At 37.1% G+C, this 23,653-nt stretch overlaps 1 protein-coding gene across 1 annotated transcript in view; it reads right to left on the bottom strand.

Annotated features, from left to right (window-relative positions):
- SWT1 (SWT1 RNA endoribonuclease homolog) overlaps nt 1-23,653 on the bottom strand; it is a 101,135-nt gene that overhangs the window by 4,194 nt on the left and 73,288 nt on the right. The window contains 2 exon segments of the mRNA XM_070591018.1: nt 7,031-7,095; nt 10,341-10,407. Of these exon segments, the coding sequence (XP_070447119.1) occupies nt 7,031-7,095; nt 10,341-10,407 (132 nt within the window).

The following is a 23,653-nucleotide window of genomic DNA, read 5'->3' as shown; positions in this document are numbered from 1 at the left end:
AAAGAATAGTCTCTTCAAAAAATGGTGCTAGGTGGGGGCTGGCCCCGTGGCCGAGTGGTTACGTTCGCGCGCTCCGCTGCAGGCGGCCCAGTGTTTCGTCGGTTCGAATCCTGGGCGCGGACATGGCACTGCTCGTCAGACCACGCTGAGGCAGCGTCCCACATGCCACAGCTAGAGGAACCCACAATGAAGAATACACAACTATGTACCGGGGGGCTTTGGGGAGAAAAAGGAAAAAATAAAATCTTTAAAAAAAAAAAAAAAATGGTGCTAGGACAACTTGATATCTACATGCAAATGAACGAGGTTGGATTCCTACCTCACACCATATACAAAAATTAACTCAAGATGATCAATGATCTAACTGTAAGAGCTAAAACTACAAAACTCTGAAAAAAACATCAGGGTAAATCTTTATGACCTTAGTTTTGGCAATGGATTGTTAGATATGACAGCAAAAGCCCAAGCAACACAAGAAAAAAACACATAAATTGGACGTTATCAAAATTAAAAACTTTTGTGCATCAGATACTATCAAGAAAGAGAAAAGAGAATTTATAGAAAGAGAAGAATATTTGCAAACTATGTATTTGATAAAGCTCGAATATCCAGAACATATAACATGTCAAGCTGCCAGATGTCAAGGTGGCGGATAAGGACTACAAGCCAAACCGAAAGCAACAGTCAAGACTTCATTCATTTACTGTGACACTGCAGCAAGAGGCAACATGAAAGGTTCCAGTTCCCTGCTCCATTTTTCCCCATGGACTGGAACCAGACAAGGGTCATATGACACATAGTGCAGATAGGGGACATCATCTCACTGCCCAGGAGCCCTGAACTAAGGCTCCTGCCTCTTCATGGACCCAGGGGGCCGGGTGTCTTAGTCCATTCAAGCTGCTATAACAAACTAGCACAGAATGGGTGGCCTATAAACAACAGAAATTTCTCACAGTTCTTTAGGCTCAGAAGTCCAAGATCAAGGTGCCAGCATGGTCACATTCTGGTGAAGGCCCTCTTTTATAATAGTATTAATCCCATTCATAGGGCTCCACCCTCATGACCTAATCACTGCCTAAAGGCCCCACCGTCTAAGACCATCACACTGGGCAATAGGGTTTCAACATATGAATTTTGGGGGGATGCAAACATTCAGACCACAGCAAAGGAGAACAGCTAGGAATAGAAAAGTATTGAGTCAAAGTGGAGAATAATACCTCAGCCAAGACCTCCAAAAAGAGGTCTCAGCAGAGGTGGCTGGGAGGTGGCTCAGCTGAAGCCCCCAGTAAGGAGGCCTCCCAATGGAGTTACCTGGGCTAGGAATGCGATACACATGTGAGCATGGCTGTCCAGGGGCAGGGGGACTGAGCATTGCCTAAAACTCCCTACGGAAGACTACAACACACTGTGTACCGAATCTGGTGTGGGGAAGGCAGCTTCCCCCACTGGAGCCTCCAGATAAAGCCTTAGGACTGCCTATGGGCAGGTCTGAAAGATGACAAATAGGATTTGGGCCTAGAGCCAAATTCCTCGTAAAGAACTCTCATAATTCAACAACAGAAAGAAAAACAACCCAATTAAAAATGGGCAAAAGACTTGAATAGACAGTTCTCCAAAGAAGGCAAATGAATGGCTAACAAGCACATGAAAAGTTCAACATCATTAGTAATTAGGGGAAGACGAATCAAAATTACAATGGGATAAAATTGTACACTCATTAGGATAGCTATAATCCAAAGAATGGAAAATAACAAATGTCACAGAGGATGTGGAGAAACTGGAACCCTCATATATTGCTGCTGGAAAGGCAAAACAGTGCAGCTGCTGTGGAAGACAGACAGTTCCTCAACAAGTCAAACAGTAAAATTACTATCTCATCCAGGAATTCCACTGTTAGGTACACACGCCCCCCCAAAACTGAAAGAATTCAAACAAAAACTTGTATACAAATAGCAACACTATTCGCAATAGCCAAAAAGTGGAAACAACCCACATGTCCATCAACAGATGAAGAGATAAACAAAATGTGCTATATACATACAATGGAATATTACTCAGCCATAAAAAGGAAGGAAGTGCTGATACATGCTACAATGTAGATGAACCTCAAAAACATCATGTTAAATGAAAGAAACAAGACACAAAAGGTCATACATTACATGATTCTATTTATATGAAACATTCAGAACAGATAAATCCATAGAGACAGAAAGCAGATGAGTGGTTGCCAGAGTCTAGGGGGAGGGGAGAATGGAGAGTGACTGCTTAATGGATATGGAATTTCCTACTGGGGTGATGGAAATGTCTTGGAACTAGACAGAGGTGATGGTTGCACAACAGGGTGGATGCCCTAAATGCCAATGAATTGCACACTTTAAAATGGTTAGTTGCTAATTTTATGTTATGCAAATATTTCCTAAACAAAAAAAAAATATACATTTATTTTGTAATATCTTCTATCACAAATTATGAAGTCAAAATGATGTTATCTGATATAAAGCAGAACCATCCAAGGTCTAAATTTGGTTTTTAGATTATTTTTCTCTAAGGCCTTTTTCTGTCCAAGGCTTCTTGGACAGACCAGGTCTCAAACTTGAGCGCACCCTACAGGGATTGTTAAAAAACAGATTGCTGGGCCCAACCCCCAGACTTCCCAATTCAGAAGGTCTGGGGAAGAGCCTTAAGAGTTTGCGTTTCTTGCAAATTCCCAGGTGATGTTGCCACTGAGGTCCAGGAACACACTTAAGAGAATCTCAGTTCTAACGCAATCTAGAAGATACTACCATGGAGCTGATTCCTGGGTCAGAAAGCAGTAATTTCTGAAAGCACTTGCCATAAGGAAAAGCAAGCAGCCCCTGCTACAGACACCATCTTAGGTAGTGTATTATTTGGATATGCCACATACTTGATGAGGCTGATGTCACAAACTAGTTTGCTTTTTGTATAGAAAAAATGACCTTAGAGACTTGTCTCACAAACACACTAGAACACTCTGTCCAGAACTTACAGGGCAAACAAAGTTAATTAAATACTGCTCCTAAATTATTTCTCAAATATACAGAAGATACCACATGAGATATATGTCTGGTAATCTGTTTGATAATCTCATTAATTTACCATCCTGGGTTTTCTGAGCAAACTCCTTACCGGCTCAGGGTAAGCAGCGCTCACGCCTCACTGACAAGAGCAAAGTCTACAAACTAGAGGACAGAACGCTAACTGACCTACAGATACAAACACCCGATTCTCCCATGTCACAGCATTCAGCTTTCCAGCAAAGCTCCCTTCAACATGAAACCTTAACTCCGTGCTTTATCAGAACCCATAAACAGTTCTTGGTTTTGCGCTACTTAATTACCTCCCTATTGCAATAAATACGGTGTTGGGCACATCAACAGTCTCCTCCTTCACAACTAACATCGTATAAATAAAAAGCAAAGATCAGCAAATTCAGACAATTTAAGTAATTGTCTTCCTTAACATTCCCAAAGGGGATCAGCTACATGCAAGTTAAACCATTCTTCTGTTTTCATCTCTGAGTCACAGGAAAACGCTGCCACTTTTTATCGACTGCACTCAGCCCTATGTCTAGTATGACCCACTGAAACCTCTCTCCTTTGGCAGCTTATTTGAAAATCGTGAGCTGCGGAGTACACCAGAGGCTACTATGGGAGATACTGTTCTCTGTAAATATAGCAAATAACTTCCAAACAAACAACGGGGTAACAAATCTAAAAGCTATTAATCGAAAGCTTGCTCAACAGCAATTGCAGTTTTTATTTTTTTTGTTACGTATTTTTTTTGAGGAAGATTAGCCCTGAGCTAACATCTGCTGCCAATCCTCCTCTTTTTGCTGAGGAAGACTGGCCCTGAGCTAACATCTGTGCCCATCTTCCTCTACTTTATATATGTAGGATGCCTGCCACAGCGTGGCTTGACAAGCAGTGCGTAGGTCCACATCTGGGACCGGAACCAGCAAACCCCGGGCTGCTGAAGGGGAACGTGTGAGCTTAACCACTGCACCACCAGGCCAGCTCACCAATCACAGTTTTTAAATGCATTCAAGGTATTAGATATATTTGATTTCTCTTAAAATCATCTTTTTGGGTATAAGAGGGAGCTTATTAATTAATATCATAGTTCAAATCCCTGGCATAGTAAGTGGAAAGAAAATAAAGAAGAGAAAAACAGGGGCAACTACTTTAACTTTGAACATTCAACTTTGACCCCTGTACCCCACCCCACCCCCAAAAAATCCTCCCAACTATTCCAAGGTAGCAGAAGTCAAAATAATTTTACACATCTCACTGGAACCATCTAGCAAGGGGACTCTGCCCTCCAAGTTATCTACAGTGGGCTTCCTACCTTCAAAAATATGACTAAGGTTGGAAAACATTATATTTTTGACACAAATCTCAAGTACATGAACCTCTGAATGTGGATTATCTGTAAAGATCTGTGAATAAGAGTAAGACTGATTGACAGTCTGAAGATGAGGGTAAAAAAATCATTTTCACCCCCAGCTACAACAGATTATGCATGCCCATTGGCTTCCTATTTTCTTGGAAAAGTTATTTTAATCTAATGAGTGAGTGAACTTTCTTAGCTCTGCTACTTAGTAACACGTGTGTATGATTATCAATCCTTGAGTCTCGACATCATAAATAAATTTATCAATCTGGAGTCTTTTTGGGGTTTTTTGTTGTTGTTCTTTTGTGAGGAAGATTGTCCCTGAGCTAACATCTGTGCCAATCTTCCTCTATTTTTTGAAGGTGGGATGCCGCCACAGCATGGCTTGATGAGCGGTGTGTAGGTCCTCACCCAGGATCCAAACCCACGAACCCTGGGCTGCCAAAGTGGAAGGTGTGGACTCAACCACTGCACCACCAGGGCAGCCCCTATCTAGAGTTTCATAGTAGAAGCACTTTGATGGCTAACTTTGTCGCCGTGCCTGCTCATAAAATTTTGTAGCCACACAGGTATATGTGGAAGTTATAAACAGCAAATAAACTGTGGTTTAGTGGTACAGTGGCATATTACACAGCAGTGAAAATACAGCCAGTTCTGCTACAGTGCTTGCTTTGAATACACAAATCTGTTCCACTGCCACTGATACGTTAAGGAACACTTTGAACACAACACAAATTTTACATTTTCTTATACACAATTTCAGCAGTGAGAAACCCTAGGTGAACAGAGAAAACTGCGCCCAGCTGCTGAGGAATACACAAAGCACACACAAGCACACACTTTAAATCTGAACCAACTACCTCAGCGTTCTGTGTTAGGAGCCACATCCATTCACATGTGATATCACAACCTTACACCCAACTTCAGATAACCCTCCTTCTATCACATCACACTAACCCACAAGCTGCAACCCTTCCAGTGACCACTTCTACAAGCAAACTGCAGCTCTTTTTCAAGGTAAGGGGTCAGATTTATTATAGCACTTACGTATTTATCACCCATTTAATGTGTAAAACTGTGATACCATTTTGATTAGGTTCCCATCTTTTTTTAATGTGTCTCATTAAGTTTTTGCATAATGTGCCCCAACCAGATTTTTCCCATGAGCCCGGTGGCTTTTACTGCATGATTCTGCACAGTGCAGTGATGAGATTTAGGATATTTAGTAGGTCATGTTGTAATAGAATCAACTGTAAACCGACTACTGTCCTATGCATCAACATGGATGAATCTCAACGTTGAGTTAAAAAAGAATATTGGGGCATGGTATGGGACCGGAGGGCAAGACTGAAAGGGTTCAACTGATCTTTGCTCCTCACGAATCTGTGTGCCTGGGCCCCAGATTGGAGGGCTTCACAGCTATACCCTATGTATACAAGAATCACTAAGCCCTCTTTTTTGTTATGTCTGAATGCTAAAAATTAGATTTTTAAATAATGAATATATATAGTGTGATATCATTAAGTTCAAAAACAGATGAAATTAATCAACATATTTTTATTGACACATAATGTGTAGTAAAACCATGAAGATAAGGATGAGAATTACAAACACAAAATCCCTAGGGAGGGGATGGAAGGGGAGACGTAAATAGGGATGGGTAAAGGTCTATTTTGTCAACTGAATGGTAGGCATATGAGTTTTCGTTATACCAGCTGTTATTCAAAACATGGCCTGGGTAATGTAAGACTCTTTCAAAGTGTCTGAGAGGTCAAAGCTATTTTTATAATAAGACTAAGACATGATTTGCCTTTTGCATTCTCATTCTTGCAAGAGTGTACAATAGTTTTCCAGTGATACGTGACATGTGATTATCGAAACAAACTAAATGAAAAAGCAGCTATGAGAACCCAGCTGTCTTCTATTTTCTCTTTTCTTTATTATTATTATTAAATTTTTTTTGGTGAGGAAGACAGTCTCTGAGCTAACATCTGTGCCAATTTTTCTATTTTGTATGTGGGACACCGCCACAGCATGGCTTGATGAGTGGTGTGTAGGTCCATGCCTGGGATCCGAACCCGTGAACCCCGGGCCACCGAAGCAGAGCACACGAACTTAATCACACACTACTAGGCTACCCTCCCACCATCTTCTACTAAGCCAGACAGTAAGAGATTTGCAAAAATGTACAATGCCACTCTTGTCAGTAATATTTTTTGTTTGGGAAAAAAATCTTTTCATAATTATATGTTACTTAACATGTAATTAATTAGCTGTTGTTAATTTTAAATGAATAAATATTTTTAAGTTTCTCAATTCTAATTTCTAATACAGTAAATATAGATAGATAGGACCCTCATAAACAAAAGTTCTGTAGAGTCTTCAATAATTTTTTAAAATATAAAGGAGTCTTGAGGCCAAAATATTTGAGAACCACTTTAAACCTTATACCTGAACACACACGATTCTTTTGTATGTATGAAATATTTCATACCAGTAGAGGTAAAAAAATCATCGTGCAGTGAAGACATAAAAATAAGCTTTCAGTGCCACCATCAAGTGGTGCTCTATATGGTCAAAGCTTGTTAGAATGATACATCTGTATGCAGACATGACTCACCGATACTCAGTCTGTGAAACACAGCCATAAAGTTCCTGGGCAGTAAATCTGACATTTTTATTTACCTGAAAAGAATCAAGACATAGTTACTAAAAATGCATATTAAATCAAATGAGTGGTAGGAGCACAGTTAGTGTGGCCCATATTCTGAGAGGGCAGAATGTCAAGTTTCCAGTTTTTGCATAAAAAGGACTAAAGAGTAACAATTAGAAGTTCAGTGACCATAATGCTAACACCAAACTACCCGGAAAAATATTAGTCTATTGTTACGACCTAATCTGTTCTCAGAAACAGAAGAAGTGAGATGGGCCTGGGGTTAGTGGGAATCTCAACAAAGCAGATAATCACTTTGCAGATCAAATGGACAGAAAAAACCATGTACTCCATGAAACACTAAATTCTACTCCTACTGGCTCTTATCAACAGATTCATGCTTCGATTAACCTAGCCTTTTAAAAGATTTCTAATGCACATACTCAATATTTATTTTCTAGGAAAAGTAAATAAGTAAATAAATTGTAAAAAATAAAAATTTAAAATAACTCTATACTTAAAGGACTGGCGTAGATTTGGGGTCATACAGGTAGACTATTGTAGCAGAACCAGCCACATCTTGTTTATATCCTGAACATCAGAAATAATTCAAGTTGAAAGAAAAAGAAAAGTATTCAACTCTAACAACATTTCAATACTATGGCTGACCCTTCCAAAAGTTATTACTGAATAACCTTCACTTTCATTTAAATACTAAGGTTCTAAACTATGTGGGAAGGTCTCTTTGGGAAAAAGTTTGATTTATGGACATTTTCTAAAGAAATGTATTTTTCAGACTACCAAGGTCTGAGTAATTAAACTAATATGTTGAAGTTCATAAATATGAGAATTCAGAGATATACTTTACTACTGTAAATATAAAAGTCCTTCATCATACGATAGCTAGTCGTGGCACACACATGGAGGAACTGGGAAGGACTCCTGTATTCCTTGAGGCCTACTACTGATTTAGTTACATTCTACTTATGTGTGGGGAAGACTGGAAATTGGTTGAAGAAAATTCATTTTATCAGATTTCTCAACAAACAGCATAGTGCCTAAATTTTCAGAAATACTGAATTAGTGAACGGAAAAGAAATGAGACTATCCTCTCTTCAACTAACTGTTAAAAATATTTAAAGTAGTATTAGCCAGTATGCATTTTTTGGTGGGGAAAAATGTCCCCACTCTGAGTTAATTAATACTACTTTAAAGATTCATATCATGAAAATCTTATAATAGAGTTTAGGGTATTTCTTTTTCTTTTTCTTTCTTTTTTTAACAGAGCCAGGATGTGACCCCAGTTGAGTCTAACTTGAGGCCATGCTCTTTTTTTTTTTTTTTTTTAAGATTGGCACCTGAGCTAACAACTCTTGCCAATCTTCGTTTTTTCCCCCCTGCTTTTTCTCCCCAAATGCCCCCAGTACACAGTTGTATATTTTAGTTGTGGGTCCTTCTAGTTGTGGCATGTGGGATGCCACCTCAGCATGGCCTGATGAGCTGGGCCATGTCTGTGCCCAGGATCTGAACCAGCGAAACCCTGGGCCGCTGAAGCGGAGCACGCAAACTTAACCACTCGGCCTCAGGGCCGGCCCCCAGGGTATTTCTTATTTGCAAAAGTTCCATGAGCTTCTTCAGTACTTTCATAAGAAATTCACCATATTTGTGTAGAAAAAGTTTCATTCACTGAAGTTTAAAAATATAACATTTTTAACGCATATAATCCTAAATTTTTGCTTAAAATTGGGATTATATATTTATGTACAATGTTATTTAATTATATATAATATTTAATATTAGATTTAATGATTATATGGAATTGATATATAATTTATCATAATTAATTTTTTAGGTACCCTACTATTTTTATTAAAAGATACTTACCCCAGAACACAGCTGGGGTATTAGGGTGACGTGGCTTCAGATCACCGTAGACGACTTACAAAGTAGGCAGTTAATTCACTAATAATGTAGGAAAACTGAGGCACGAATTCATGATACATCACAGATTCTAGCTTGAAATATCTTGTTTCATCATATTAATTAATTTTGATATAAGACATTTTTAATTACTCATATTGGGACATTTTAAATTACCCTGTTAAATATCATTTCCATGCTCAAGTACACAATTTTAATTCCAGGGAACAAATAGCTAAAAGATGCCTTTGTCAGTAAACGTTAGAGCTGGGACTATAAAGTGGATTGTGGAATTGGTGTCATTAATTTTTAGTTGTACTATTCACAATGAATGCCAAATATTAGAAATGGCTATATTATTTTTAATTCTTAAAAAGTGAAGAACAAAAGGCAAAGGTTAAGTACAAAAATACCTATAATTTATCTACTGGTGTTATTCATATTTTACAGATGAAGAAACTGGAACCAAGAGAATTAATAACTCTTCTAAGAGCATACGGTTAATACATGGCAGAACCAACATTTGAATATGGGCAGTTTGACCTGAGAATCTGTGTTCTTAGTCACTAAGTTCTTCATGTAACAAAAATAAAGAGCTAACTAGGAATAAAAATGAAGAAATATATTTAAAGGAGTTTGACTGCATAAGAAATGTGAGACCTTTAGAGCATTTTAAAATTAAACACACACACACACCCCCCCCCCCACTTCAAAAGAAAGAATATAGGGGAACATGGGCAAAGAGCCTCAGGCAAACAGAAACTGAAGATCAACAGAATACTTTCCTTGCCTCAGCAACGATGAGGAGGCATGAAAGTTAATTTACAAAATATACTGGAGGCTCACCACAAACTCTAACTCCAGAGTCTACGCTGCCGCTGTAGAGGAAACTAAATTATAGCTTTCCTTCTCAGTAATCAGTGGTTATCAAGCAGAGTTGGTTCTACTTCCCTAGGGGCCATGCGAGTGCGTGAGTTGGGTGGGGTGTTAGAATATTTTTGGTTGTCACAATAACTGGGGGAGCTGCTGGCATTTAATATCTGAGGAACAAGGACATTAAACATCCTGGAACGTTCCACACAATGAAGAAATGACCTGTCCAAAATGCCAACAGCACCCCCATGAGAAGCAATTCTGTGTTGGAGAAAGTGTATTCTTATAGGACTCTACTGTAGGTTTTTACTTAGAGAACGAAAGGAAAAACTGAATGTCACTGGCAAACTTCTGTGGCATTCAAGAATTTAAAGCAAGTATCAATTAAACCGCATTCCATTACGTTTTAGAACTCTACCATGTTTGTTTATATTAAGATGTTTATGGTGGAAATATGATAAATATTTTAAAATATTTCTCATACCTCATACTTGATTAGGAAGTTATAGAGGGTCTCGATATCTTGATAATTACTGTTGGGGGCCAAAATCCTAAACAAAAAAATGAAATAAAAACAAAGGAATGGGAATGAATGATTTAAGAAGAAACATTTCCTCAACTTTTCCTCAAAAACATATTCATATTATGAGAGATAACTTATTGTATAACAAGCTTATTAAAATGTTTACAACCTTTCTTGGTTTTTATTTACCAATTAAAATTACAAAACCATGAGCTAATTCAACAAAGATCAATTTATTAAAATATTTTTGCTTATTTATATTAATAACTTACATCATTAATCAACAACCATAAGCATTCTTATGTGAAATTAGGGTTCACAGTTTTAAGTTACAATGATACAGATTTCCCAAAAAGTGGATAGAAATGTGGACTGCATGTACACTTCTTATCTTTTAAGCTGCAGATAAAGCTTGAAGATTTCCCACACAAATGTTCAACGAAGTCAAACGGACAACTGATTAACTATCAGACACATAGAAAGAAATCCTAATACAAGATTTTGTGACTAAATTCAAACACTGTTTGAACTATCAGCCTAGCACTCTATGAAAAAGCATAATAATCAGACTATGTCAATTGCTGGAAACAACGATTCATAAAAATAACAATGGAAAATAACACGTAAATAAAAATATAAATATACAAATTAAAAAATATAAAAATAACAAATGAAAACAAGGAAGAAATAAAAATAAAGAAGGAAATATTTCTCTTTCTAGCATTAAAGTATTAATTTTCATTTTCTTATAATAAGTATTTTTTAATCCTTTCAAGATGAAGAATCTTTTTCTTTTGAAAAAAGAAAAAGAAAAGGAAAGCAGTCCTTTCATTATGGTACTGTGGTTATGAGCAACATCTGCCTGGGCTTCTAGCTGTGTGACCTTGGGTGAGTTCTATGTGATGTATTTTCCTTATCTGTTAAATGAGGATGGTTATCATCCTGATTTCATAGGATTATTACAAGAATTAAACGAGTTACTACAAGGAAAGTCTTTATAACAGTGTCTGATATACAGCAAGCACTATATATGTATGTATATCTCAACTATAATAGTAACAATAACATCTATTATCATCATCTGATAGTTTCCAGCCACAGAATAAGTGCCTGATGATCTAACTAATGAGAAGTCAAGCCACCCCAATTAATTCTTAACTTGCAAGTACCTTTTCATGACAACAGTGTCTCTAGGTCCCCACCTCCTTGCCAATCGCCTGAAACTGTCAGACTTTAGAGCTAACTGATCTCAAAAACCTTATCAGATCTTTGAACTATTTGGCCTTTATTAGATTTGTGGGAGAGCTTTTGTAAATCATTTTTCAGGATATAGACGAATTTTTAACGGAGTCATGCTCCTTTGGGGGAGACATATCCAGAATATCTTTAAGAATATAGAAAAATCTGCCTAAAAATAGCAGTTTCATGGAAGAAGTTTTTCTCCCAACAAGTAATTTTAAAATACAAATAATCTCTTAGCAACAACAACGAAAAAGACAGAGGATAATACATTGCGGAGGATCCATGAGTAATTTGCTTAAAAAAATGAGAAAAAAGCTATCTAGATAAGTTAAACCACTCTTAGAAAGGCAATGTGAAAATACAGTGCATTCTAACTTTGCAACCTAGTGTAAACAAACTATCGGCAATGTGGAATAATTTACACCTATTCATTTTTATAGCTTTGGAAATAATCCAAACTGTCCATAAAAGAGGGTAAGGAAATTAGATGAAACAAGATGTTTTATATTAAGAGCCTTATAAATTCCAAGCTGATATCACAAAAGAAAGTACTTTACTAGTGAATAAAATGAACATTTCTCTGTCCTGAAATACTTTACAGAAAAACTGGTTTCAGGTGAATCAGTCATTTATCTATAGCAACAAGTCATATCCAAAGTAAGAAATAAAGAAAATAATTACATCATCCTAGTTTTCCAATTAGCCAAAAACTGAAAAATTTTTAAACTCCCAACCTGGTTTTATTTTCTAAAACAGTTTTACTAAGGTACAGTTTACTTACCATAAAATTCACTCATTTTAACAATTCAACGATTTTTAATAAATTTACAGAGCTGTACAATGATCACCACAATCCAATTTTAGAACATTTCTTTCACCTAAAAAAGATCCCTCTTGCCCATCTGCAGTCATTCTCTGTTCTCACCCTCCAACCCCAGCTCCAGGCAACCACTAATCTACTCTGTCTCTGCAGAGGTGCCTTTTTGGACCACATTGTTTTTTCAGTCTGTAAGTTCTTTCCCTTTTTACATCACAAAAGCATAGTTCTAACTGTATATGATACTATATATAATACAGAGTCCAGTGATGAGGCAAATTCTAGTGGATAATGGCTAAACCTCACAATGTATCTGGTAAGTAAAAAAGCAAGATGCATACTAAAGATGCCGAAATCTGAACAAGAGACCCTTTATTCTCTCATTCAATAAATATTTGAGATCTATTATGAGCCAACCAGTGTTCCAGGCCCTGGGACACGTCAGTGAACAAAAAGACAAAGATTCATAGTAGACCAAAGCATCATAGTTCTAAGGAGCATACGAAAGGAAAAAATCCTGACCAAGCACAGAAAGATGATGAAGGAAAAGAAATATCTCATTCTTAGCCTTTTGACAGTCTCTTCTCCCCATTTATCAATTGCTACTTCTAAACAAACAAGTTTACAAGTTATTCCTGTGATGAAACACGGGAATTTTAACCTTCCAAGAAAGAAGTCATTTACTCCAAATGTAGATACTTGATTATTTGACAAAATATCATAGAATTATATTCTAATAAACAAAAGTTTATTGGTATCTCAGCAACATTCACAGATATATTACTGTTATAATCACAATAAAACTGTTATTTTTTAAAACTAGGATATATATTACAGGATTTGTTATAAAATTTGTTATTCTTAAAGAATGTTTTGAGGTAAACTTAGCTCCAAAGAGACTGGACACTCTTTATTAAAATACACTCAATTTAGGGGTGAATTTAGACTTCATTACATCCTATGAACTCTGAGTTGATGAGAATGGAATGTGACCCAGTATAAAAAAATTGCCAACTTTTACTAACTAGAAGTACAGCCTGTTGAAAATACACAAAAAATAAAATGGAGAAAAATGGTTTATGGACTTTCATGCCTTAGTAATTCCCCACACAGAAATTCTTGAGAGGTCAGCCTTTTCTATAGCTTTCTCATTTTTTTTCTTATACCAGTATGAAGACAAAAGACTCTTAGAATGAAAGTCCTAAAGTTACCCTTCAATGGCCACTTTTAAAAAGAATAATAGAATGAAGAATTAGCTCTTAGAGGAGAGGAAATGAAATACTTTTCAGAAAATGACTATTTTTTATTTATAAACATGTCCACATTTGTCCTTTCAAGAGAAATCATAACAATAAGTATTTATCAAATGTACTATTTTCCCAAATGTACATTACACTAAGAATATAAAAGAAAATTACAAACCATGGTTGCCTATCTTCAAGTTGTTTATAATCTTGAAATTTCACTTTACAATTTTGGAATCAGAATTGGGGAACAGACATCTGAAGAAGGATTTAATCTGCAGCTCATAGGTTATTCACAAACCAAGTCTGATCTGAATGCACTGTGGTTTCTTTCATAACAGCATCAGTGATAATACATAACGTCCTAGCGAACACAAAGTCTGATACTACTCTACATATATCATCTCCAACCCTTGAACATCGTGAATTTAAATACGTGACCCTGACCAAGTTACCTCCTTCTCTGCACCCTAGCTCCTCAGCTGTGAAATAAGGAGAAAGTAGTATTTACTGTAGAGTGTTATATGAAGTAAATAAAATATCGAAAGCAGTCAGCACAATGCCTGCCACATGTCAATAAATATGAGCTGTTATGAAAACCAGTTTTCAGATGTAGAAACCAAGGGTCAGAGTTGTGAAAACCTTGCACAAGATTACACAGAGTGGGGGGAGGTGTTCAAATCTCTGTTGGTTTGACTCTTGGAACCCATGCTTTTTCCACTAATAAAAAGGATCACCACCACCATACTCTTGCCTTTAACTGATTTTACAAACTCAAATGAAATAAAGTTCTTTTAAAACATTGAAAGAATTTTATATGTAAGCAAAAAACACTTTAATGTGCCTTTTATCAAATGCCTCTGGCAAACAATTTTGTGTATGTTCAAACACTGAATCTTTGTAGTTGCTATATCTTTTTCAAAGCCACAAAGGAAGTTAGTAGCAGAACCAACACTCACTAGAAGTCCTGACTCTTAACCACAGAAGCACTTTGAGTTTTCTATTAATCTATGAGCAATTAGCATTAAGTAAGCAAGATATTCACCTGCATAAAGCAAAGTTTATTTCCATCTCATCCAATATTAGAGAAATATCAATAGATCTCTTTAAGAAAAAAGACTGTGCCACTCGACTCAAGAATGGGGAAAGGTCTAGAATATTCAAATTTAATGTCTAATTCTAGAAATTCAAATGAAGAGAGAGCATGTTCTTGGATATTGATAAATCACAATGTACATCCCACAGAACTGAATAAATTATGCTCCCTGCTGGCAAGACAAAGTTTTACATTAATATAATATTTAAACTAGTTTTGAGTGGGGCTGGCCCCATGGTGTAGTGGGTAAGTTCAGCGTACTCCACTTCAGTGGCCCGGGTTCATGGGTTCAGATCCCGGGGCATGGACCTACACCACCTGTCAGCCATGCTGTGGCGACAACCCACATACAGAGTGGAGGAAGACTGACATAGATGTTAACGCACGGCTAATTTTCCTGAGGAAAAAAATTAAAAATTAAAAAAAAATAAAATAGTTTTGAGAGTGTGAAAAAATTAAAGATGAATTTAAAAAGTAATTACATGGCTTATTTCACTTAGCATAATGTCCTCAGGGTTCATCCATGTTACAGTATATGTCAGAATTTCCTTCCTTTTTAAGGCTGAATAATATTCCATTGTATGTACATACCACATTTTGCTTATCCATTTATCCACTGATGGACACTGGGTTGCTTCCATATTTTACCTATTGTGAATAATGCTGCTATGAACATGAGTACACAAATATCTCTCTTGAGACTCTGTTTTCAATTCTTTTGTGTAAATACTTAGAGTAGTCCAAATCATAGAGACAGACAGTAGATTGGTGGCTGTGAGGGGTTGGGGGGAGGGGGAAATGAGGAGTTACTGTTTAATGGGAATAGTTTCAGTTATACATGATGAAAAGAGTTATGGAGATGGGTGGTGGTGATGATTGCAAAACATTATGAATATATTTAATACTACATTGCTAAATTTTTAAGAACACTTAAACATAGCAAAGACAGTAAATTTTATGTTATGTGTATTTACCACAATAAAAACAGTGGATAGGGTTCAGCCCAGTGGTGCAGCTGTTAAGTTCGTGCACTCCACTTCAGCAGCCCAGGGTTCACTAGTTCAGATCCTGGGCGAGTACCTACACTGCTTATCAAGCTATGCTGTGGCAGGCGTCCCACACAGAAAATAGAGGAAGATGGGTACAGATGTTAGCTCAGGGCCAGTCTTCCTCAGCAAAAAGAGGAGGATTGGTGGCGGATGTTAGCTCAGGGCTAATCCTCCTCCTCCTCAAAAAAAAATTGGATAAAACAGTAATCACATGGAGTGAAAATGTTTGTTTACAGCATTATTTTACAAGCTCTTTTACATTCTCTAAAGCTAAGAACTGACTCAAGACTTAAATGTTATTATGAAGTAATATTACATCATTATTGAGAATAATATCATTTATTCAGCAGCTACTTAGTGCCAGGGACTGAAAAAATGCTATCTCCTTTAATCTCTGCAATTTAGTAAAGCAACTATTATAAACTCTATTTTATAGATTAGGAAACAAATAGAAAAAGGTTAATTAACCTATCCCAGTGACAGAGTTAGTCAACAGAGGAACTAGGAATCAACTTCAGCTTGTTCTGATCCTCCAAGCTCTGTTCTTCTCATTTTAATACAGTGCCATGCCAGGAAAATATTATTAAACTGGGTTTTGCTGATGATGAATTTAAGTTGTATTACTGGTAAACTGGGTAAAACTTTATCAAATCGACAATAAGGAAACACTCACCAGGAAAAAAGTCTTGGATCTTAGAGTGCTGATTTTTTTTTTCGGTCATTTATTACAAGTAAAATTAAAATCATGTTTCTTTAGTTAATTTGATGAAATCAGCTACGCAAATGGGAGATAACCATCAGCCCCAGATTTTGAAAGAACACCATATATAATTAAAAACGGTAAGAAATAAAATTAAATGATTTAAAGAAAATAAACGTTATTTTATGTTCCTGTTTTCCCTTTAGAGACAAGGAACTTTGCAAGCTGATTATAGTAATTTGATATAGGTATTAAATATATAAACTTTTGAGTAGTTTGGACAAAATTAATAATTAAAATTTGCTCAATTCAGAATAATGAAAATCTTTTCTTTTAAGTTGTTGGTGGGAACAAGGAGAATTTATAGGTAATTTTATTGAAATTGAAATTTAATTACAAAAGCAATTCTATAGAAGGGAAATATTTTGATAGTTAAAGGAACAGATTATATGGCTTTCATTTGTGCTAAACATAAATATACCTAGAATTAGAATATACCGACAAATACTACAGCTTTTTGTTAATTTTGCAGAAAGGTTAAAACACTATGCATTCGTATATTTTTCACCAATCCTACTATCTGGGTCACCTTCTACACTGGCATTTAAGCATAATAATATAATGATTATGATCACAGTCTCTCTGGAGTCTGTCTGCTTGAGTTCAAATCATAGTTCTACCACTTTCCGGCTGAGTAGCATCAGGTATGTTACTTTACCTCTCTGTGCCTCCCTTTTTCATTTGTAACAGGGACAAGCAATAGTACTTATCTCACAAGGCTGTTAAGAGGATTAAATGAGTTAACATATATAACATACTTGCAACAGTTCTTGGCTCAACAAAATGTTAGCTATTATTATTATTCTCTCTCTCATCTCAAAAAACACTCCAATTATCACTGTAGCTTGTCGATTGAGAACTAAATGAACATTCAGTTCAAACTGGGGATTTGCTCTCTTCTTTTAAGGCCTTCCCAGTAGTGAACTTTGAAGTGATCTATGTGAATGGCAATGATTTCTCCTCAGTCCCGGATAGTGATGTAAATAGCAATAGAAGTCAAGCGAAATGAAAGGCAGATCACCAATATGTAACTAATAGCACTTTCAATCCCTCCTATTTATTGTAAATAAGGTAAAAGTGGAGCCAAATTCTAACAAAACCATGATTATTATCAAAACAGAACCTAATCTGTAAAATATGCTCTGGACATAGGGGAACATAAGGACTATGCCTTACCCATTGGCTACCAACTAGCTGAGAGCAGAGTGTTTCACATTACCAGGGTCCAGGAGCACCCCTGGAAATAACAGTTGTTACTGACAATTAGCTGCGGCCACATTACTGAAATTTGCTTAGCTGTTTTGGCCAACCCAGGACAAAACATGCACGTTCCTAGTCTCAGTTTTATCTTTATCTTACTTTGGGTGCATCTATAGGAACTGAGGTCAATGCTACAATTCATTCCCAGAAAAGACATGGGAAGTGGATCTGAAATACTTGGAATCTCTCGATGAAAAGACAGTTTGTGTTGTTACCAAAAATCCATCTTATTTATTAGGTTTAGTGTTCAGTGAAAAGCCATCTTCAGAATTTTTAATTATGTTCACAAAGCAGCATATTCTTATCCTGGCTAATGAGGCTATGAAGATAAGGTGTTTTCTAACTGCAAATTCATGCTTCTGTCAATAGGAATCTTCTTCTGTGATACACTGGACAAGTATCGGATGGCTCTTCATAACTGAAAAGACACTTTTTGGCAAAGAGATTTGGAATAGGCTGGGGAAGCTGGGTCAGAAGACCATGGGATCCTATACCATTAATCAGAAAGTTCTGAAAAATGGCAGCCATCATGTGCCAAGAGTTCTAACACAACACTCTGAATTTCCTGAAATCCAGCACTTATTTTTGTTATTGTGCCTTGGCTACTGTTATGGGCTGATATTCATATGTCAAAGCCCTAACCCCCTATACCTCAGTGTGACTGTATTTGGAAATGCCTCTTCAGAGGTGAAAGTTGGAGTGCCATCAGCATCATGGCAGAGTGAGTTCTCCAACAATCTCTCCCCTCCACCATACAACAAAAAAGACACTCATACTCCAACAGAGGACATCCGTACAACACAAAAGATGTCTGAGAGACCCATGCAGCCACACATCACAGGGTGGTGAGGCTGGAGGCCCCTTCAGAGGAGGTGGAACAGGGTAAGAGAAAACTGAACTCCCTCCCCAAAAGACTAAGATTCGGGGCTGCACACAGCCTCCAGGAGGGAAGGAAGTGGGGAGGGGACGCTCATTCGTGGGAAGATCAAAGATCCCTGAGGGCCCTCACAGCCTAGGGGAAAGCCTCTACCAAGGTGAAAGATAACTCGGGCATGACTTCATCAAGCCAACAACCCAGGAGAGCAGATAGCGAGAGCAGAGCAAGTAAGCCCAGGAGAGCATGCAGGAGAAAGTGCCCCAACCCCCATGTGCCCAGTGCCAGCTGCAGTGCCTGGGATCCCTGCGGGATGCAGAGGACTTAGAATATGTGGCTCTTGACTCCTACCCAGTGGCAACAGGTGGTAATTGTGACAAAAAAATACCAGGATACGAAAGAACAAAGTCATGCCCTCTTGCAGTATCAAAAATTATATTAAATCTCCAGACCAGAGTGAAAATGACAAGCACCCAGAAATCAGTCTTGAAGACACAGAAACATGTAATCTAAATGATAGAGAATTCAAAATAGCTATCAAGAAAAAAAACTGAATGAGTTAAAAGAGAATGTAGAGAAATAATTCAACGAGTTCAGGAGTTACTTCACAAAAGAGATTAAAACTATAAAGAAGAACCAATAAGAAATATTGGAGATGAAAGACACGATCAATGAGATAAAATAAAATGATTCCCTGAAAGCTGGAGCGGACATCATAGAGGACTGAATCAGCATAATCGAGGACAGACATATTGAAATGCTCCAGATAGGGGCTGGCCCCGTGGCCGAGTGGTTAAGTTCGCGCGCTGCGCTGCAGGCGGCCCAGTGTTTCGTTGGTTCGAATCCTGGGCGCGGACATGGCACTGCTCATCAAACCACGCTGAGGCAGCGTCCCACATGCCACAACTAGAAGGACCCACAACGAAGAATATACAACTATGTACTGGGGGGCTTTGGGGAGAAAAAGGAAAAATAAAATCTTTAAAAACAAAATGTTCTTTATAAAAAAAAAAAAGAAAAAAAAAAAAAAAAAAAAAGAAAAAAAAAAAAGAAATGCTCCAGATAGAGGACGAGAGAGAACTAAGACTAAAAAGACATGAAGAAATTCTCCGAGAAAGCTGACTAAATTAGGAAATGCAACATAAGAATTATAGGTATTCAAGAGGGAGAAGAGAAGGAGAATGGAGCAGAAAGCTTGTTCAAAGAAATAATAGCAGAGAACTTCCCAAACCTAGGGAAGGAGATGGAAATCCATGTGGAAGAGCTACTAGATATCCTAAAAATGTCAACGTAAAAAGACCTACTGCAAGGCATACAGTAGGCCAAAGAAAAAATACTAAGGGCAGCAAGGCAGAAGAAAATAACCTACAAAGGAACCTCTATCAGGCTGTCAGTGGATTTCTCTGCAGAAACCATACAGGCTAGGAGAGAGTGGAATGACATATTCACATCTTTGAAGGACAAAAATTTTCAGCCAAGAATACTCTAGCCAGTGAAAATATCCTTCAGATATGATGGAGAAATAAAAACTTTCCCAGATAAACAAAAGCTAAAGGAGTTCGTAACCACAAGACCCCTGCCACAAGAAATCCTCAAGAAAGCTCTCATACCTGAAACAAAAAAAGGGAGAACGGTATTACAAAGTATGGAGTAAGGAGACAAATAGGTAGACAAAATCAGAAAATTGTACCTATACGTGAGAACAGGTTAGCAAACACTCAAGAACAGCATTAAAGATAAAAGGAAGGAAAACACCAAAAACAAAGATAATCTTGTCATTTTAACCACAAACACACAACACAAAATGGAATAAGATGTGAGAAAAACAACTTAGGAAGGGAAGAGGCAAGGGACTGAATTGGTTTAGTGTAAGAAAATAAGAGGCCATCAGAAAATGCACTATCTTATCTACGAGAGTTTGAATACAAACCTCATGGTAACCACTAAACAAAAGAACAGAACAGAGACACAAATAATAAAGGAGAAAACAAAGAAACACAACATAAAAAACTGCACAACTGAATTGGTAGACTGAAACACATGGGACAAGAAACAAAGGAAATACAGGATAAACAGAAAACAGTGATAAAATGGCAGCATTAGGCCCCCACATATCGGTAATCACCCTAAATGTAAATGGACTGAATTCTCCAATAAAAAGACACAGAGTGGCAAGATGGATTAAAGAACAAGACCCAACAATATGCTGCCTCCAGGAAACACACCTCAGCTCCAATGACAAACAAAGGCTCAGAGTGAAGGGATGGAAGGCGATACTTCAAGCTAATGGCAAACAAAAGAAAGCAGGTGTCATAATACTTACATCAGACGAAGTAGACTTCAAGATAAGACAGGTAAAGAAAGATAAAGAGGGCAGTATATAATGATCAAAGGGATACTCCACTAAGAAGACACAACACTTACAGATATCTATGCACCCAACATAGGAGCACCAAAGTACATAAAGCAACTATTAACAAACCTAAAAAGAGGTATTAATAACAACACAATAACAGAATGGACCTCAACACTCCACTCACATCAATGGATAGATCATCCAGACAGAAAATCAACAAGGAAACAGTGGAATTAAATGAAAAGCTAGACCAGTTGGACTTAACAGACATACACAGAACACTCCATCCAAAAACAGAAGAATACACATTCTTCCCAAGTGCACACGGAACATTCTTGAGGATAGACCATATGTTGGGAAACAAGGCAAGCCTCAATAAATTGAAGAAGATTAAAATAGTAACAAGCATCTTTTCTGATTACAAAGCTATAAAGCTAGAAATTAATTACAAGAAAAAAGCTGAGAAAGGGACAAAGATGTGGAGACTAAACAACATGCTATTGAATAACCAATGGATCAATGAAGAAATTAAAGTAGAAATCAAAAAAAATCTGGAGACAAATGTAAATGAAAACATACTATACTATCTCATAAGGGATGCAGCAAAAGCCATATTAAGAGGGAAATGCATCACAATACAGGCTCACCCTAACAAACAAGAAAAATCCCAAATAAGTGATCTCAAACTACAATTAACTGAATTAGAAAAAGAAGAAAAAAGTAAAGCCCAAAGTCAGCAGAAGGAGAGAAATAATAAAAATCAGAGCAGAAAGAAAAACAATTGAAACAAAAAAGGCAGCAGAAAGGATCAACGAAACAAAGAGCTGGTTCTTTGAGAAGATAAACAAAACTGACAAACCTCTAGCCAGAGTTACAAAGAAAAAAAGAGAGAAAGCTCAGATAAATAAAATTAAAAATGAAAGAGGAGAAAAAACAATGGATGCCACAGAAATACAAAGGATTATAAGAGAATACTATGAAAAGCTATAAGCCAACAAAATGGACAGTCTAGAAGAAATGGATAAATTCTTAGACTCTTAAAACCTCCCAAAGCTGAATCAAGAAGAAATAGAGAATCTGAATAGACCAATCACAAGTAAAGAGATTGAAACAGTCATCAAAGGCATCTGAAAAAATAAAAGCCCAGGATCAGACAGCTTCCCTGGAGAATTCTACCAAACTTTCAGAGAGGATTTAATATCTATCCTTCTCAAGCTATTCCAAAAAATCAGGGAAGATGGAACGCTTCCTAACACATTCTACAAGGCCAACATCACTCTGGTACCAAAGCCTGGTAAGGACAACATAAAAAAGGAAAACTACAGGCCAATATTGCTGATGAACATAGATGCAAAAATCCTCAACAGAATATTGGCAACCCGAATAGAGCAATACATCAAAAAGATCATACATCATCATTAAGTGGGATTTATACCAGGGACACAGGGATGGTTCAACATCCACAAATCAATCAATGTGATTGATCCACATTAACAAAATGAGGAATAAAAACCACAGGATCATCTCAATAGATGCAGAGAAAGCATTTGACAAGATCCAACAGCAATTTATGATAAAAACTCTTAACATAATGGGGATAGAAGGAAATTACCTCAACATAATAAAGGCCATACATGACAAACCCACAGCCAACATCATACTCAATGGGGAAGGACTGAACGCCATCCCTCTGAGAACAGGAACAAGACAAGGATGCCCACTATCACTCTTATTCAACATTGTACTGGAGGTTTTGGCCAGAGCAATTAGGCAAGAGAAAGGAATAAAAGGAATCCAAGTAGAGAGTGAAGAAGTGAAACTCTCACTGCTTGCAGACAACAACATCACTAATCATCAGGGAGATGCAAATCAAAACTACACTGAGATACCACCTTATGCCTGTTAAAAAGGCTATAATCACTAAGACTAAAAATAACAAATGTTGGAGAGGATGTGGAGAAAAGGGAACCCTCATCCACTGCTGGTGGGAATGCAAACTAGTGCAGCCACTATGGAAAACAGTATGGAGATTCTTCAAAAAACTAAAAATAGAACTACCACATGACCCAGCTATCCCACTACTGGGTATCTACCCAAAAGACTTGAAATCAACAATCCAAAGAAACATATGCACCCCTATGTTCATTGTAGCATTATTCACAATAGCCAAGACATGGAAACAATCCAAGTGTCCATTAACTGATGATTGGACAAAGAAGATGTGGTGTGTATATTATATATATATATATATATATATATATATCACAATGGAATACTACTCAGCCAGAGAAAAAGACAAAATCATCCCATTTGCAACAACATGGATGGACCTGAAGGGTATTATGCTAAGTGAAATAAGCCAGAGAGAGAAAGACAAACACCATATGATTTCACTCATATGTGGAATACAAACAAACACATGGATAAAGAAAACAGTTCAGTGGTTATCAGGGGAAGGGGGTGGGGATATGGACACAGGAAGTGATGGGGAGTACTTACGTGGTGACAGACAAGAAATAATGTACAAATGAAATTTCACAATGATGTAAACTACTATGAACTCAATAAAAAAGAAG

This window comes from Equus przewalskii, chromosome 23 (assembly GCF_037783145.1).
Source record: "Equus przewalskii isolate Varuska chromosome 23, EquPr2, whole genome shotgun sequence".
NCBI lineage: Eukaryota > Metazoa > Chordata > Mammalia > Perissodactyla > Equidae > Equus > Equus przewalskii.
The sequence above is the reverse complement of the archived record's forward strand: the minus strand, read 5'-3'. Positions and strand labels throughout refer to the sequence as shown.